Source organism: Heteronotia binoei, chromosome 7 (genome assembly GCF_032191835.1).
Source record: "Heteronotia binoei isolate CCM8104 ecotype False Entrance Well chromosome 7, APGP_CSIRO_Hbin_v1, whole genome shotgun sequence".
NCBI classification, from domain to species: Eukaryota; Metazoa; Chordata; class Lepidosauria; order Squamata; family Gekkonidae; genus Heteronotia; species Heteronotia binoei.
The window spans coordinates 68,006,106-68,025,395 of NC_083229.1; the positions used below are offsets into that span (position 1 = coordinate 68,006,106).

The window sequence follows — 19,290 nt, forward strand, 5'->3', positions numbered from 1 at the left end:
GGTTTATTTATGTCATCACAGAAATAAAATAGAAAATTTTCTTTCACTTGGAGCTGGTGTCGGATGGAATTGTAGGGGTAGTGGTTTGTTACAACTTTATACATGGGCCCTGTTGAATTCTGATTGTTTGTGAATGCTAAGTAGAACCAGTTCCAGTACAAACCTTTGAATTTCCTCCAATATGAAATCTGGAGTGACAGTTCAAGAATTCCATGGTGATTTCTCCCATAACAACCCCTTATTTTTTCCTTTATTTGGGAGCTTGAAAAGCAGTTTTTAAGGGAGTATGGGGGAGGGGCAACAAAAAAGCTGAAAGTATTAGAGAGTGATCAAAAGCCCTTCCACATATAACTAAACATGATTACTGAGTTGTGGCATGTGGGGAACAAAGTCACAGATTTAAAACATGTTCAAAGAGGGTGAAATTCTCACTGGGACAATGTCTTTGTGAAACAATTATACTAATAGCATTAAAAATAAAAAATGTACTGAGATCAGTGGAGAAATATTACTGTCTCCCTGGATATGGTGGTTGAAAAATCTAGAAAACCATGATTCACTAAGAAACCTGATTGCATTTCTCAGTGTTTGAATAATGGTTAGTCTCTCAATAGTATAATTTTGTATGCAATAAAAAAATAACTCTTTTGAAGTCAGCCCTAGAACTCGAGTGTAGTATTTAGCAAATGTTTAGTTTATGTACTGTTTAGTTTGTGAACATAAGAGAAGCCATATTGGATCAGGCCAATGGCCCATCCAGTCCAACACTCTGTCACACAGTGCCCCCCCCAAAGCACCAGGTGCCATCAGGAGGTCCACCAGTGGAGCCAGGACACTAGAAGCCCTCCCACTGTTACCCCCCCCCCCACCAGCACCAAGAAAACAGAGCATCACTGCCCCAGATAGAGAGTTCCATCTATAAAAAGTAAAGGTAGTCCCCTGTGTAAGCACCAGTTGCTTCCAACTCTGGGGTGACATTGCATCACGTTTTCATGGCAGACTTTATTATGGGGTGGTTTGCCATTGCCTTCCCCAGTCATCTACACTTTCCCCCCTAGGCTTGCCAATCCCCAGGTCCCAGCAGGGGTTCTTCCACTTTCCCAGACTCCTTCCCACCCCCAGTCAGCTGGCCAGCGGGGGAAAGCCCCGCCCCCAGAGGACCATGTGCCTTTGCACCTCCAGAGGCTTCAGTCTCTGATTGAAAGGCTTCCTCTTGGGATGGTGTGTCTGTGTTGCTGTGAAGAAGTTGGCAGCAACTCATGAAAAGAGAGGCCAATCCACCTTCAGAGTCACCAGAAACGGGGGGGCGGGGGAAGGGAAGCGAAACGTCTGCTGAGCACTTCATTATTCCCTATGTGAAGATCGAGTCTCATAGGGTATAATGGGGAATTGATCTGGAGGTTTCGGGGGCTCTGGGGGGGCTGTTTTTTGAGGTAGAGGCACCAAATTTTCAGTATAGTATCTAGCGCCTCTCCCCAAAGTACTCCCCAAGTTTCAAAATGATTGGACTAGGGGGTCCAATTCTATGAGCCCCAAAAGAAGGTACTCCTACCCTTCATTATTTCCTATGGAAGGAAGACATTTAAAAAGGTGTGCTGCTGTCCCTTTAAATCTGGCCAGAACTCTTTTGGAGTTCAATTATGCTTGTCACACCCTTGTTCCTGGCTCCGCCCCCAATGTCTCCTGGCTCCATCCCCAAAGTCCCCAGATATTTCTTGAATTGGACTTGGCAACCCTATTCCCCCCAGCAAGCTGGGTACTCATTTTACTAGCCTTGGAAGGAAGAAAGGCTGAGTCAACCTTGAGCTGGCTACCTCAACCCAGCTTCTGCCGGGATCAAACTCAGGTCATGAGCAGAGTTTGGACTGCAGTACTGCAGCTTTACCACTCTGCTCCATATCCCCTCTTGAAGCCATCTATGCATGTAGCTGCCACCACCTCAAGTGGCAGTGAATTCCATGTGTTAATCACCCTTTGGGTGAAGAAGTACTTCCTGCTATCCATTCTAACCCGACTGCTCAGCAATTTCATTGAGTGTCCATGAGTTCTTGTATTGTGAGAAAGGTAGAAAAGTACTTCTTTCTCTGCTTTCTCTGTCCTATGTATAATCTTGTAAACTTCTATCATGTCACTCCTCAGTCATTGTTTCTCCAAACTAAAGAGCCCCAAGCGCTTTAACCTTTCTTCATAGGGAAAATGTTCCAACCCTTTAATCATTCTAGTTGCCCTTTTTGGACTTTTTTCAGTGCTATAATATCTTTTTTGAGATGTGGTGACCAGAATTGGACATAGTACTCCAAATGAGGCTGCACTATCAATTTATACAGGGGCATTATGATACTGGCTGATTTGCTTTGACTTTATATAATGATTAATTATTCATATACCAGCAAATAGGGTTGTATTTACCTTCCTGTAACCTTTGCTTATCTTCCTAATTTATCCTCAAAATATATCCTATATATATCTTGTATATGTGTATACACACACACACTGCCTTTTTTGACCTTTTGCATCTTGAAATATAATATTCTGTTTGTAATAGCTCATGCTGTAATGAATTGCTTAGTCAACATGTTGTCGATTTTTGTTGAACACATGTATAATGATGGAGAATATGTATGAGGGCCTTATACTATGACCAAAGTGCAAAGCCATGAGGCAGAGCCTGTCAGTTGATGTTATCAGGTAATGTATCATGGGTCATTCAGGGCTCCTCAGGAGAAGAGAAGTACTGTGTAGCCAGCTCTGAGTAAGCAGAAGCCAGCAAGCAGGAAGACGAACTGCAGGCTGATCAGGATTTATAGGCAACGGCTGGTGCAGAGCCACTGACCACCCTGCCAACCCTCCAGCATCACCCACACCCTTTGAGCACCACAGACAGAGGCTGTGAGAACTACAGGAGAGATGGCAGAGTGCTCACCTTCTGGCCTGATGTAAGGTGATTGAGTAGTTGCAAATTGGACCTTTAGGCACATGTGTATAAAAACCAGACAAGGAAGGCTGTTAGGCATGGAAGCAATAAGTAAATCTATAATTGACTCTGTGGCCACAGACTTGGATCCTGCCTTACTCATGTGACCCTTTGACTGGCTTCTGACTGGCTTTTTTTTGTGTGTGACTCTGCTGGTCTTCTACTCATGAATAACCCTTAGACTGCTTGATTACCTCTCAGGGCAACCCCTTTGCAATGGCTCTCTTGGCCTTAAACACTTGGTCTGTATTGTTGATTTGGTTTCCCTTACTTGGACTTTGACTGCCCTCCAGGAACCCAGTTTGGCTCTGCCTGACCCATGGAACTATCTTGACCAACTAGTAAGAGCTAGGCAGGGGTGATCAAACTTGCTTAATGTAAAAGCCACATAGAATAAATGTCAGATGTTTGAGAACCACAAGACATGAACAGATATCACACATACATTTTTAATTAAATCCTTATGTATGCAGTCTACAACACAACCATGCTAGAAGAAAAAAAATTAAAGCAAAAACTGGGAATAACAATCCCTATAAAACCAGCATAGGAAAGGTTAGAGAATTATTTTTTGGCACCAGTGAGAAGGAAACATATGTACCATATAAATCACTGGCCACTGTTTGCATCATTAAGCATCTCTCTTTGCCTTGACACTAAAGTTAGTAAATACAGCTCCTACAAGAACTATGGAAGAAAGATGGAACCCTGCACAGCCCTCTTTTAATTCCATCCATCCTTCTAGTGGCTCCCTCAGTTCTTGCATTCTTGTTCCCTGCTCTAGGTCTCCAGGTGACCTCTGTGGTGGTGGAGAAGTGCTTGCAAGCCTGCCTATTTTCCCCTCTTTCCTCACTTCACATATGGCGGACATAGTTGCCTACCTATGTCAGCGCTCAGAGATTAACAGAAGCCCAATGCTAAGCATATTTACTAGAGAGTAAGCCTGCATTAAGTTCCTCCTTGTCCTCTGGGATCCACGCAATATATGTGAAACAACTTAATGTGGCTCCTAAGCCACAGTTTGGTCACCCCTGAGCTAGAGGCATTCCATTGACAGGTGCCATAATAACACAAAAATAATACTCTATATGTGATATGATAGCTGATTCATGATAGCTACCGTACTTTTTACAGCCAAGCTTGCACTTGCTAGTTGTAGCTATCATGCAGTAAATATGGTCTTTTAAGCAGGTTATCAAAGCAAGTCTTTCAAGAGACAAGCTTATCACCTTCTTATTTGGCTGTCTGTGTGAATTGCCCTTAAGAAGGAATGAGATCAAATGATTTCCAAACCAGTATCTCACCATCTTGTTGTGATTGCTAATGAGCATTTGTAATTAAGAGAATAAAATAGCTTTTATTCCACAGATAGAAATAAAAGGAGAGTGTGCTTTCAAGCTATTTACTATGGAATAATCTTTCTTTAGGAAGTTTTATTCCAGCAGGAATTGTTTCAAGATTAGCTGGCAAACCAATTGCTTTGTACAAGGTCAGCCAGGAGGCCTTGTATGCCACTGTGCAGCTGAATCTAACTAATCTTGTGGCCCATCTGGTGCTACAAAAACAACATCCCAAGCATTAGGGAGTAAGTAGATGTGTTCAGTGACCACTTCCCCAGCTTTTCATAGCAGTAGCCACCTGTGGAGTAAGGAGTAGGATTTGTTCCATAATGCTTAATTATCTAAAGAAGAGTAGGCATATACAAGTTGAAAGATCTTGCTGGAAACAAGAAAGAAATCCCTGATGAAGAAGATTACTTATTAACTGGGATGACTGTACTGGGCATTGGACTCTGGCTTATATAATGCAAATCCATCTCTTTTAACTTTCCCTGTGATTGCAAAGATGTAGGTCCATGAAACTTAAACAAATGATAAAGCATGCTTTATTTGAGACCATAAAGTCTTTTCAAATCTGTTATTTGTTGTATAAAAATAACATGTTGCCTTTCTTGGAGCTTTTGAGCATGGGAACAGGGTAGTGGTGGGGCTTCCTCTAGGCAAGATAATATAACACTTATGCTTAAAGCTATTCTTTAAATATTTAACAGAAAAGGCTCTGTATTATAAAGATACATATTAAGAACCTTGAATTAAAACCTGGCATATACGTTAAGCAAAAAAAGAAGTAAACCAAATATTTTTGCGATGTGATTGAGTGTGTTTATCAAAGTGTTTATGAAAAATTCTGACTTTTACAGTTTATAATCTGGATTCTTTGCATTGAACATGCACTGTGCTATTTTCCCCATGTACATTCTGTCAAGATGACAGCTACTATGGTAAAACTAAGTAGAGGTTCATTAAGGTTCACATATTCTCATTTTGGATTCTCTTTGTTTAGTACAATATGCTGCTATTTGATACTTCACTGTACAGTATCTCTTCTCTACTATTACAATAGTATTAGGTAACTGACTGCAGTTCTAAGAATATACTCAGAAGTAAATCCCATTAAGTTCAGTTAGACTTGCTCCCTAGTAAATGTATTTAAGAGTATGTCTTAAATCCTTTAAAATGTTCAGTAAATTAAAAGGAAGTGGAATGAAAAAAAGAAACTTATAGTACTCAGCCTCCCTGGTTGTATAGCTTTACTAAACCTTACGCTGGGCCTTATGAAATAGATTGCCATACAAGGGTAATAACTCAGTTCTGCTCCTTGTGTATGGTGAGATGTTTGTAATGAGGCACCCCTAGGAGTTAAACAAATTTCTCCTGTCCTGCAACAGGTTGCTTTGCTCACAGGGGTACTATTGTCACATCAAGTGTAAAGTAAGGGACTGCTTTTACATGTGTGGTAAATAAGACTAGGAGTTCACTGGGCCTAGCTGTTGTCTGCTGGATGCTCTGAAATAGCAGCTTTCAGAAAATGAGTGTTGAGTCCAGAGCACCAATTTCATCTCACTCAACCCATTTTTTCTGAGGGACACGATTTATATCAAATGACTATACCTTGTGCTGAGGCTTATGGAGTAGATTGTATATACTATTGGCGTACTGGTAATGCTGTTGCCTAACAACTTCTTAACAGAGCTGGTCTTGGAGGTAGTCTTGACCTATGGGATTTCAATTTCTGTTCCACTTTAGCAAGGTGAAAATTATGGGTAGGCTTCCCAACCCCCCCTCGCCATACACAAGGACCCCCCCCCCGATATGCAGCCTTCTCCCCCGCTCTCCAAAAATCAGGAAGCGGGGGAGAAATGGAGCCAATTTTTCTTCCACTCTAGGATTTTCTCTCTATGATACCAGATAGATGCTCTAGGATTTGTCTCTGTGATTCCCTGTGTGTCCCTTGCCGGCGCCGCCCCCAGCCAGCACAAGTCTTTGACTGACAGGGCAGATTCTAGTTCTGAGAGAAGTGGGCTTCAGTGGGCTTGCCCCGCCCTCCTTTCTTCAGCAGCCGCATTTCCTGTCCCAGCAGCCCTCATTTGGTGGGCGTGGGACTTGGGCAAGTTGCTTGGTGGTCGTCTTTGCTTCCTAGCCCCAGCCTGAGGCCTCAGAACAAGCTGAGGCAGCAGCCTCAGCACAGACTGCAGCTGAGCCACAATCTGGAAACAACAGGTAAGGGTTGTTGTTTTTTTCTCCAAAGAAGGATGACCTTGGTGTTATTTTTTTTTTCATGCTGCAGGAGTAGGGTTGCCATTCCCCAGGTGGGGGCAGGGGATCCCCCAGTTTGGAGGCCCTCCCCTTGCTTCAGGGTCGTCAGAAAGCAGGGGGAGGGGAGGGAAATGTCTGCTGGGAACTCTGTTATTCCCTATGGAGATTTATTCCCATAGAAAATCATGAAGAATTGATCTGAGGGTATCTGGGGCTCTGGGCAGACTGTTTTTTGGGGCAGAGGCACCAAATTTTCAGAATAGCATCTAGTGCCTCTCCCGAAAATACCCCCCCCCCCAAGTTTCAAAAAGATTGGACCAGGGGGTCCAATTCTATGAGGCCCAAAAGAAGGAACCCCTATCCTTCATTATTTCCTATGGAATAAAGGCATTGAAAAGGTGTGCCGTCCCTTTAAATGTGATGGCCAGAACTCCCTTTGGAGTTCAATTATGCTTGTTACAGCCTTGATCTTGACTCCACCCCTGGCTCCTGGCTCCACCCCCAAAGTCTCCTGGCTCCACCCCCAAAGTCCCCAGATATTTCTTAAATTGGACTTGGCAACCCTAATTATGGGCCAGTCTTAGTATGTGTTTTGTCCTACCCATATTGCTGATAAAACATTCAGATTAGTCTTTGGTTCTGATCAAGGATGAGGATTAGCTTTGATGGTTTGCCACTGCCATGGAAAGATCATGATGGTTGGGCTTTTAGCACTTACTGACATTGTAAGTACAGTGGACCCAGGCCTTTTTTTGTAGCAGGAACTCTTTTGCATATTAGGCCACACATCCCTGATGTAGCCAATCCTCCTGGAGCTTACAGGGCTCTTATTTCAGGGCCTACTGTAAACTCCTGGACCCATTAACACCCATTAATTGGATCCATTAAGACCTATTAAGACCCATTAAGTAGACCCATTAAGAATCAGGGGTGTCAAACTCATTTGTTATGAGGGCCAAATCTGACATAAATTAGACCTTCTTGGGCTGAGCCATATTGAGCTGGGCCAGGTCATGTAGGACTGGGCCTTGTGTGTACCTATTTAAGATTACGTAGCAGAGACATAAACTTTATAAGGGACACAGACAAACACAATTAAAGATTTAAAACCAGCTTAAAACATGCTTAAAATATTAACACTCATTGATCTTAATGGTGCATTTTTTGTAGCTCTCCCATGGGATCCAGGGAACTGGCCAAAGGAAGCTGTGGCTCTTTCTTTCCTTCCTTCCCCAAGGAACCAGGAGGGGGAGGAGCCTCAGCCAATAGAAGGAAAAGAGGCTTGGCTTAGTAGCTCTGCTGTGCAATCGATAGAGCCTTGCAAAGGAAGCAATCCTTCCTCCCCAAGGGAGGAGCCTCAGCCAATTGAGAAAATAGAGGTTTTGCTCTGAAGTTCCTGTGCGATTGAGCAAGTCTTGCAAAGGAAGCTGTTATGCAGAAGGAAGCAAGAGAGAGGGAGAAGGAAGCAAAGGACTACTAGTTGCTCGGGGGCCTGATTTTGCCCCCAGGCCGCATGTTTGACACCCCTGCATTAAGATGGTCTACTGTCCAAGGCTTAAGGATATAACTGGTTTTCAGATAGCCTCAGGTAAATATTCTGGTTGGTCTGGTCTGACTGTTCTGCTGGAATAGGGAATTGATTCAGTAAATTCAACTTCAAGGCATATTCTCCCTGCTACCAATGTGCATAGATTGTCATGATTAAAGAAGAAGATGAAGAAGATCTTGGATTTATATCCCGCCCTCCACTCTGAAGAGTCTCAGAGCGGCTCACAATCTCCTTACCTTCCTCCCCCACAACAAACATCTTGTGAGGTGGGTGGGGCTGGAGAGGGCTCTCACAGCAGCTGCCCTTTCAAGGACAACCTCTGCCAGAGCTATGGCTGACCCAAGGCCATTCCAGCAGGTGCAAGTGGAGGAGTGGGGAATCAAACCCGGTTCTCCCACATAAGAGTCTGCTCACTTAACCACTACACCAAATTGGCTCTCCAGTTTTATTAAACAATAATCTGAAATGGTAGGGATACTGTATCTCAGTGAAACTCAGAATGAATTAACTTATTGAATTCAATTAATAATGAGCTGGAAACCATCTGAACATTTATTCTGTGGCATGGATGACAATCTATATTAAGGGAAGGCATAATGCTGTCCAGTCTGAAAGAAGCTTTTGGAAAAGCATTCACTTGATCTCCAAGGTTTGTGAATTACGGACTTATATCAGATCTTCCACTCTGCCAAATTTATCAAAGAGTCAGTGACTGAGAAAGTTTAGGTGTCTCTGGATAAAATGGGCTATCAGAATCTGACTTCAGAGTTAGAAGTCTCAATGGTCCACTGTGACAGTTTCTGGGTTCTTTATGGATCCCTCCTGACCTTGATTCTACTACTAAGTAAGTGATGAACTTTGCTGGGACATAGAGAAAGGGAGCATGGCCAAGTTGATTCTCCTAGTTCTCTTGTCAGCTTTGATATTATCAGCTCTGGTATTATTAGGGTTTGTAGAATCTTTCGGGATCAAGTGCCGTGTTCTACTGGAGAAAGTTTTCCTTCCAGACGTTTCGTTCTCAGCTGCGGAGAACATCCTCAGTGGCGTTGCAGCCGGAGCAGGCGCTCAGACCTTCTTGGCTGCTGTGTGCAGCAGCCAAGAAGGTCTGAGCGCCTGCTCCGGCTGCAACGCCACTGAGGATGTTCTCCGCAGCTGAGAACGAAACGTCTGGAAGGAAAACTTTCTCCAGTAGAACACGGCACTTGATCCCGAAAGATTCTACAAACCCTAATGATGTTACCAGCTGTGAAAACCTGAAATCTTTGATTGCTCTGGTATTCTTTTAGAACAGGTGAGAAATCCAGGAGCTAAGGCTCCACTTCTATCCTCCCAAGAACATTTAGCTGTTGGTGGGAGCTCACTTATGTAGCATCCAGGAATCTATGCTGTTATCCATGCCTTTCAGAAGCTGCTGAGGTAGTTGGTTTAGAATTGTTGAGTGAATTGTCATTAATATGCAATTGATAGTTAGTTCCATTCCTACTGTTCATCTGAACATTCCTGAGCTGTTATCTGAAGTAAGAGATGGACTAGAACAGAATAAACAGAAATTGGTCCAGACAAAAGAGAGTTGAGCATAATAGAAAATTCAATTAGAATGTTGGGAATTTCTGTTTTAGGTAAGGTTAACTTCTTCTAAAACATCAGTTTTTGTTTAGAGTGCAGTTGGACCGAGGTTTCTTTTTGGAAGGTTTGATAGAAGATATAGTAAAGTGCATATTTTATGTGGTTCACCAACTACATCCTTTCTTGGAGCAGCAAGATTTGGTTTCTCTGGTACATATATATCTTAACTTATTTGGCTTTTTATCAGGCTGCATGGAATCTCTAATTTGCCCAGACATCAACATGATACAAAAAACATACCAATGTCTGTTCTCTATACCAATTTATTTATTTATTTATTAGATTTATAAATTGCTCATTCTTGCTATAGGAGGACTCTAGACAAGGGTTTCTCAAATCCCGCCCCCCCCCATGGCCCAGTTCTTTCCCCATGGTCTGGGCAGAGGTCTGTGTGAGGAACCTGGTCAGAGGCTTTACTCGGGAGGTGACCACTTTAAATTTCTCCCCGGTCACCTTCCCTCAGTCCCTCAGTCAGACTCACAGAAATCCTGTCAGAACTAGTAATAATTGGCACCAGATGGTTTTAACGTTAACAACCACAAAATACTTATCAGGTAACAAAAGGCAAGGAGGGGGATGAAATAATATTGATTATAACTGTTCAATATTAAAAGGCAAATCAGTTGGCAGCTGGTTGGCAGAATAAAATAATTACAGAGAGTAGAGACTTTTTCAGGCTGAGGTAAAAATATAACAAGACTTTGGCAGGATATCTTTAAAATAAACAATAAACCAGGCAGGTTTCAGAGTCCCACTAGACTCTACTTCACACAGGCTGTTTGTGCCTTCTGGGCAGTCAGAATGCTGGTTCTTCAGATGTTTTACCCTAACTTAGGCAGTGCCAAATCATATAAATAACAAACTTCAATCACTCTTCCACACACACATAGAGAACTCCTGACTGGTGTCAGTATTCTCCCTCACAGACCCTTTCACACTAGCTATCTTCCAGGACTTGCACTCCTCTATACCGATGCATCTCAGTCCAACAGCTAGTCCTCTGGTCTGAGTCTTGGGCAACCCTGCTGACCACCAGTATCCAGTTCTCCCCTCAGTGTGTATTTGTGTGATCTTGTTTGTACTTGGAGACTGCCTGATGCACTGGCAAAATCTCCCTCAGAGAGTTTCAAACCGTCTGAAAACTCCCTTTTCCAGAGCCCACTCAGCTCTGTCTGCCACAAGGAGCTCAGCCGCTCTGGCTGCTCTCAACCCCTCATCCAGTTGGTTTTACAACTCCCTGGCCTAAGCCCACTGTCTTCACTTCAGACATACTGAAGACTTCACTTGAAGACTCCCTGGCTCAGACTAAAAATCCTGAGGTGATTTTCTGCTGAGCAAACTTCCAAAGGATACTTTTCCGTTGCTTGGGCAATGTTCCAGCCAATCGCTGCAAGCCTGTTTCTCAGCTACTCAGGCTAAGGGCCTGAGTCCATCACAATCTGGGTGGAGGTTTTTTCCCCATGGTCTGAACATCTTAAAGTTATGGATGTCCAAACACACACAGAGACAGATACACACAAACTCACAAAGATAGACATACCTCTGAACAAAGTGTGGCTTGACATACCCTTTGGGCCATGATGTGATTGTTCCTAGAACAATGCGCTGATGGTGTGAGTGAACCACTGTCTGAGCCAGGAAGCTTCACAACTTTCCCATTGATTACAAATGCAATGTAACATTCATGTGAAAATGTCTATTGTGTTCGGTGACCTTTAATTGCCAGGACAAGGCAATTATCACCAGGACAAGAATTATGGGATTAAAATGGGTTTTACTAGGTATTCACTTACAGGAAAGGAAAGGTAAGGTAAGGTAGGGAGCTGGTTAGTTTTCTGTCCTTTTCTGAAAATTAATCTTTGGCATTGATAGATTTAAAGAGGGAAGGGAGCTGCCAAAAACTAAACCCTTTTCACATCACACCTTTAAGATCACTTTTCCCAGTTAAGTCTCTGATCAATGTTTTATGGCACAAATTTCATGTTACAGTAGGACCTGTTTTGATCAGGGAAGAGTCAAGAGTGAGTGACCCTGTGAGATGTAGAAAGAATGATGCCTGTCATCATCTTGTTCCAAAGTATCAGACGAGTCCTTTTGAGGGAGAAGAAGTATAGATATAACAGCTGGAATCTATTTGTTCTTGGTTCAGTCTCATTTCAGGCTGTTGTCTACTGCTAAATAGGTATTTCATAGCACTATAATAGCTACCCAGTGAATTTATGTGACATCACCTCTCTGTCTTTGAGAAGCTTTAAGGACTGATTTATTTACTTGAACTTTTATTATGTAAAATATATGTTGCCTGTTAATTGTGGCCTATTGGACGCAAATTTGTTTTACTTGCCATTTACATGGTATTGTTTTATTTATTATTGTATTACTGTGATTTACTTTGAGAACACATTGTTGGTCAAAAAATTGCCATTAGTAACAAGCATGTTTGGGCATTTCATAGCATAGGAACCCCCTCACTTCATTTTGCTGTGGCCACATAGCACATAAGCTTCTTGAAGTGGTAAGAGGGACTTCACTTCAATAGAGTGGGCACCCTTATCCATTCAAGGATATATATGTACATGATAGAACTGATGCTTCCATTGAAGTTAAGAGATATGCTTTGTGTACATTGGAACTCTGCCTGTTTAGAAGGGCCTCCACATTTGCAAGAGGGGTTTATGAATTTAGGGTGATGTTTAAATGGTCACTAAAATGAAATTTCTAACTACATTTCCATATGTGTAGCTCTTTTGCATACAGTTATACTTTATGTGTGCATAATGTATTTTTTCCACAGAAGTATTTCCAAGAGATTCCAGTTTAAAAGACAAGTTTATAAAACACTTTACAGGTAAGAACAGTTTTTATTTTAAAAGAACATATATTTAAACCCCCCCCCCCCGCATGTCGCCTGTATGAAGTGTTTGTCTCGCTCCCACTGAATGACGCCAATGCGGTAAATGGTGACCTGGTCACCCAAGAAGCAGTGGGACCAACTAGTTAAAGGAGAGAATCATAAGTTTTGTGCCAAAGTCTAAGCTCATCTATTGGAACTGACTTCACCTGTTGAAATGTTGTAGACCTCTTCTGAGAGTTGTCTGTTTCCAGGGCCGGCTCATGCACTAGGCAAACTAGGCAGTTACCTAGGGTGCCAGGAGCCAGGGGTGCCGAATTGGGCTTTCCTCCCCGCCCAAGACAACTGCCTAATTTGCCTCCCTTCCCACACCGCTGCCATCTCCTGCCCACCTGCCACACTCCTGCCCACCCTCCCAGAAGCTTACTCTGCTGTCGCCCACCCCCAAAGCTTGCCCTGCTTTACCACTGCCAGCTCCCTCCCTCCCCCCACAGAAGTTTGCCCTGCCACTGCCCGCCCATCCCCAAAGCTTGCCCAGCCCTGCCCTACTGCTGCCAGCTCCCTCCCTCCCTCCCCCTTCCCTCCCTCCTTCCTTCCTTGCCCTGCCGCCGCTGCAGCCAGCTCCCGCCGCCCAGAGAAGCTCACTGCGAGGACGCCGGGCCATACCGGCTTCGAGGTCTGTGCTTGTTTTGACAGACCTCTGGAGGAAGTTTCTTCCCCCTCCTTTCCAGAAATCACTTTCTGGTTACAATAAGGTCCGAACAAAAACGGGATATGCTTACAAGAGAAATGTATGTGATGCTTAATTAGGACTGAAATGGTTATAATTGGAATGCAGGAGGAGAATTTGAAGCTGAAGGAAACAAGTTAACTGGGTCTTTGAACTATTCTCTAACTTTGATTAACAGACTGAGGGTTTTTTTATGGAGGAAATGGCAGCTCAAATCAAAGCATGTGATATTATGATTAACATAACCTCCTTAAAGCAGGAACTTGGTTGTTTAGCAGAGTTGGTGCAACAACAGATGGGGACTTTTATTTTAAAATACAGCGAAAACAAAAATCTACATGAGCAGAGTAATAAAGAGTTCCTAGTGATGTCTGTCAAGCTGAGGAAAAAAGCTAAATATTTGTTGGGAAAGGTCTGGAAGAAAAGCAAAATGGAGACATATAACTGCATAGTTATAAAGTTGAAACAGAAATCAGCATCGATTATAGCCTGCCCCGAAGGATGTGACGAAGCGGTGATCATACCACTTTCAGCAAAATGCTTGGAGATATCAAGAGGAGAAAAGGCAAATTTCAGCAAGATGATCAAATTTTGGAAAGCGTTCAAAAAGAAGAGATTTTAAACTGTTTTGGGGTTGTTGTTTTTTTGCTCCACCTTTTTTTTACATTTAGCTGGTTAATACTGAATCAATGAAAGGGGCTAATAAGTAATTCCGTAATGGCAAATGAGGCTTTAAAAATTGGGATGCCTTTCTTCAGTTTGTTATAATTATCTATGGAAGTTAAATAGAATATTGTAATTAAGAGTGGGCTAAGCAGATTACATGGGTTTTTATTTACCTAAAAATAATCAAGTATAGGAAATGAGGTAACTATTACATATTAATTTTTCAGAGCATTATGAAAATAGGATTTACCGTCTCCAAAATGTTTAAAGAATTCTAAATGTTTAAAGCAGATAAAAAGTCAATCTGGGTAAATTTGTAAAAAGACAGGCTACACAAATATTTTGTAATCTTAAGTCTGCCCTTGATATTTCTGACAAGAGAAACTGTCTATAACGTGTGTTTTCTGTTTTTGCTTTCTCTCTCTGTTAAAAATAAATAAATTAACATTAAGGATTAAAGAACTATATTTACCTTTTGTGCTTATGTTAACTGCTAATATTGTTAAACCAACTAAGCTTTTATTTTAAATAATGTTAAATTTAACCAGTCAGCTCTGTTTCAGGGTTGGTTCTTCTGCTTTTCTCATTTGTATGTACTGAAGATAAAAACTACAGAATAGCTAAAAGTGTATAACAAAATAAGAAGATTGTAGAATTTAAGGGTTATAATGGGCAAAACGTAAAGGCTTTCAGGTAGAAAGAATCTGGTATTTTGTCTTGAGGTAGAAATGTAGCAGGTATATATGCTGCTTCTCTTTGTATTTTTGTTTCTGTTTTTCTATCTTGTATCCCCTTTCCTTTTTTGCTTCTGTAACCCTGCATTTCCTACCCTTTTTATATTGAAACGTAATAAAAAAATTTAAAACAAAACAAGCACAGACCTCGAAGCCAGTATGGCCCGATGTCCTTGCAGTGAGGGGGGTGGCGGTGAGTGGAGCGCAGGGGGCACTTGCCTCGGGGCTGGCAGATGTGGGGCTACTTGCGAGTAGGGTGCACCTGCTGCCTATTCGTGAGTAGCACCTGCCGCCTACTTGCGAGTAGGTGGCAGGCGCAGGAACTCAGGGGCAGGCGGAGCTGTGCTGGCTGCCTAGGGCGCCAGAAGGGCTTGGGCCAGGCCTGTGTTTCTAGCTTAGACAAAACACAATGGTGTAGTCCAGGAGTATTAAATGTCTGGCCCGTGGGCCAGAACCAGCTTGCTCAGGGCCTTAATCAGGCCCACGGGGCTCTTTTCTTCTCCCTTCTGTCCTCAACTTTTGAAGCGACAAAGCTGATGAAGTTCCCCGCTCTTTTTACCAGGGGCACAGACTTTTCAATTTCCCAGGGGGGGGGGGGGGCTGGGGCCTAACCAGAGACATTTGATCCAATGACATCATAGGGAGGAGCCAGTGACATCAGAGGGAGGGGCCTCCATTATCACTACCTATGAATTTATGAAGAAGCTCCCTCTCCATAAATTTTGGGAGCACCCCCCCCCCAAACAATGCCCATGGACCGGGCCAAACCTAGAAAAAGGTGGGAGTTGGCCAATGGTTATAGTGGTATCTCAGAGGTCTCTTGCTGTGTCCTGTTTTTGAAATTCACTTTTAGAATAGTCACTTTAAGATCTGCAAATATACATATCATGTGCATAGGACAAACTAATGGCCACAAATTTGACAGTAAACGGCAATACAGAAAAGCTTTAGGGGAACATTTCGCTCCCCCCCCCCTGCTGTTTTCTGATGACCCTGAAGCACAATCTCCTTTACCTTCCCTCCCCCCACAACAGACACCCTGTGAGGTTGGTTGGGCTAAGAGAGCTCTTACAGCAGCTATCTTTCAAGGACAACTCCTACAAAAATGATATTGACCCAAGGCCATTCCAACAGCCGCAAGTGGAGGAGTGGGGAATCAAACCCGGTTCTCCCAGATAAGAGTCTGTGCACTTAAACTACTGCACCAAACTGGCTGTCACCAACTATATGTTGGGTTCAATATATGCTACAGTTTACAGCTGCTGCTGATACCAGGGCTTGACACCTAAATCATTCAGTTTTCACTTATACTCAGAAATGAAACTTTCATTTCATTTCATATATTCAACATATCCTGCCCTACCCACAAAATGGGCTCAGGATGGCTCACATCATAAAACCAAAAGCAGCAAAACAATAAACAAGATCAATGATTAATAGCAAAAAAAAGGCTCATGTCAGATAAAATAAGTGTGTGTGCAATCTAAATGAAACAGTGTACATACACACAAAAGCTGATGCCCAGAATAAAACTTGGTTGGTTCTTAAAGGTTAAACTGACCGCAAATTTTGTTCTTAAAGACTTCTGATCTTCATGGCCACACTCAATCTTACTTTTCCCCCAAATGTAAATTGGAACCAAGCAAGTATTTTGAATCCACAAACAATGTTCCCTCTAAGCTGCAGAGTCTTGTGAGCAAAAACTCTACTTTGTGAGCTACTGGCATTAAAGTTGTGAGCTACTGCATAAATTATTGTGCTCTACGGCCATTTTTACTGAGCTAAGACAAAAATGTGTGAGCTGGAGGCTAAAAATCTGTGACCTAGCTCATGCTAACTCAGTTTAGAGGGAACACTGTCCACCAAAGAGAGCCTGCAGTCTGACTGTTGGTACATTAAAAGTGGAGGGGGAAGGAGTGTCACTATTATCTTGGCAATTGCTGCCCTATCCAAGGATTGGTTCATCGTCTTTTCCACCTCATGAGACTTTCAAGACAAGAGAAGCAGAAGCTCAATTAGCATTTCTAAGGAGCCGAGTTTGAGTTGTAAAGTCATTAAGTCATTCATAAAGTCATTCACTGACTTTGAAGCTCAGAGGGAAAATCACACACAGCCCTTATCACCCCATTCATGCCTTTGAAGCCCCAGGTCCTGTGCTGAATGCCCAGTGGGGGCTTAGCCCCAGGTGGGAAACTCCTGGGGGGCTGGAGCCCCCCAGCCCCCGCGTACTTTACACCTATGCTTTTTACCTTGTCTTTGCTGCCTGCAGCAGGAAGCAAAGCTGCAAGGGAAATGAATGGATTTTCCATTAAAGTCTCTGTACCTAGATAGATAGATCCAGAGACCTTAATGGAAGATCCATTCCATGTTTTCCTTGCAACTTTGTGCTGCAATGTGTTTCAATGGACTGGAAATCAGTTTCACATTCAGCATTCCTATATCCAGCTGAAGCTCATGCTTCCTTGAGTTGCATCAACCCTTGCAAATAAAGGGTTACTATTTTGAACCAGCTTGTCTCTGTTGAATGGACCTGACCTAGTGAGTACTCTAACCTCAGAACTCACAGCCAAAGGGGGATATTACATTAGAGAGCCATTGACGATCTGAGTAGACCTTGGCGGGGGAGAGGAGAAGCTTGCAATGCCATTTCATTGTTTTCCCAGGCTCAGCATTTTATTAGTTTCTGCTGTGATCCTTGTGCTTTTTTATTGTTTTATTTTAAAAATTGCATTGCCAAATCCCACTATTCCCATTGCCAAATCCCACCTTCCCATTTTAAACAAAATATTGCAAGAGTTTTAAGCATGTTTGTATTTTGAGTTTAAAAAATCTTTAATTGTGTTTATCTGTGTCCTTTACAAAGTTTATATCTCCACTGCCTCACATTACATTTTATGACACACATGGCCCAGCCCCACAAAGTCCCATTTGTGTCAGATCTGGTCCTCACAAATGAGTTTGACACCTCTGGTGTAGTCAGTGTGAAAAAAATTATAATAATAAGCAGCCTTATCAATATGTCTAATTTTCACCATGCCTTCTTCTGCAGATATTTCAGAACCAGGTTTGCAGGAAAATCTGGGGAGGGGGGAATTGAGGGGGATTTAGATCCACCTAAAATAGAGAAATACATTGTCTGTGCATGTTTATGATTAATAGAGAGGAGAAGAAAACGTCATGCCCTGAGATCGCCCATGAATGCCTTTCCTCTGGTCTCTGGAGGCCTCTGGGTGGGAAGGGTGGAAGTCATCCCATAGGAGGTAGTGCTGTGGGTAGAATGGAGCAGAAGCTGCTGCCATCACAGGCAACTGTATGGGAGAGGCAGCAGAGCAATGACCACCAATGCCACTGCCACTCCCCAAGTGATTGAGGGAGGCAGTTCAATGGAGGGAGGCAGGACAATGAGGAAGGAGGCACCAATTTTGCCCTGCCTCACTGGGAGCCAGTGAGTGAATGGGTGAGTCAGGCAGGTAGCAAGAGGAGGGAGACAAAGGTGTTACTGGCAGATAGGTCAGTAATAGGTTGATAGGTCAGAAGTGGTTGGCTTGGGAGACAAGGGGGGAGATGGAATTCCCCCCCCCCCACAGATCTCACAGAGCCCTGTTTGTATATTTTTATTCAGTGCTACTTCTTTTCTCTCTTTCCACTATTTCAGTATTTCATATTACAGTTATCAAGCTGATTATATTTGTGTGAAGCTAAGTATAATTTAGGGGTGCTGTTGTTAAAGGGTAAGGGCCAAGTAGACACGGTATGATTCCCCATTGAGCCATGAAGTTCATTAAATGAGCCATGATGTTCATCAAAAGTCCCCAACCACCAGGCCGTGGACCAATACCAGTACCAGTCCATGGCCTGCAAGCTACTGGATCGTGGAGTAAGGTGGAACAGCCCTACCACCCCTTTCACCTGCCCCAAACCCAGGCAGATAAAAGAGGTAGCGTGACCTCACTCTGAGGAAGGGAGGCAGCCTCGGAGTGAGGCAAAGCAGCCCTGCTGCCCCTTCTACCTGCCTGGGACTTGGGCAGATGAAAGAGGCAATGTGGCCTTGCTCTGAAGCTGCTTCCCCTTGCAAGGGAGGCAGCTTCGAAATGAGGCCACACCACCTGTTTCATCCACCTGGGCCCCAGGCCAGCAGAAGGGGCAGCGCTGCTGTGACCTTAGCCTTCCCCTCATTTATAGACTCCTGCTGATCAGCAGGGGTCTTTAAATGAGAGGGAGGAGGCAGATTGGCCTTCTGTCACCTGGCCACCTAGCAGGAATGTGGCAGAAACTTCCCCAGTCTCCTCCCATTTAAAGACCCCAATGGGGGGCAGGGATGGGGCATAGGTGGGGGCAGCCTGGGGCAACCAAAACCCCAGCACCGCCCCCCACCGGTCCATGGAAAAATTGCCTTCCACAAAACTGGTCCCTGGTGCCAAAAAGGTTGGGAGCCACTGCTTTAAATCACTTCATCTCAGCCAAACTGGTTGTTGTGAGCATAAAATAGAGGGTAAGGAACCTTGGTTGCCACCCTGTGCTCTTCGAGGAAAGCATGAGACACAAATCCAATAATTAAGTAACT

The 19,290-nt window shown here is 43.3% G+C and overlaps 1 protein-coding gene across 1 annotated transcript in view; it reads left to right on the forward strand.

Annotated features, from left to right (window-relative positions):
- The window catches only part of ALKAL1 (ALK and LTK ligand 1), a 58,440-nt gene that overhangs the window by 28,195 nt on the left and 10,955 nt on the right, over positions 1–19,290 (forward strand). The window contains exon 2 of the mRNA XM_060242971.1: positions 12,540–12,593. Coding sequence (XP_060098954.1) covers positions 12,540–12,593 — 54 coding nt within the window. The remainder of the gene's footprint in view (positions 1–12,539; positions 12,594–19,290) is intronic.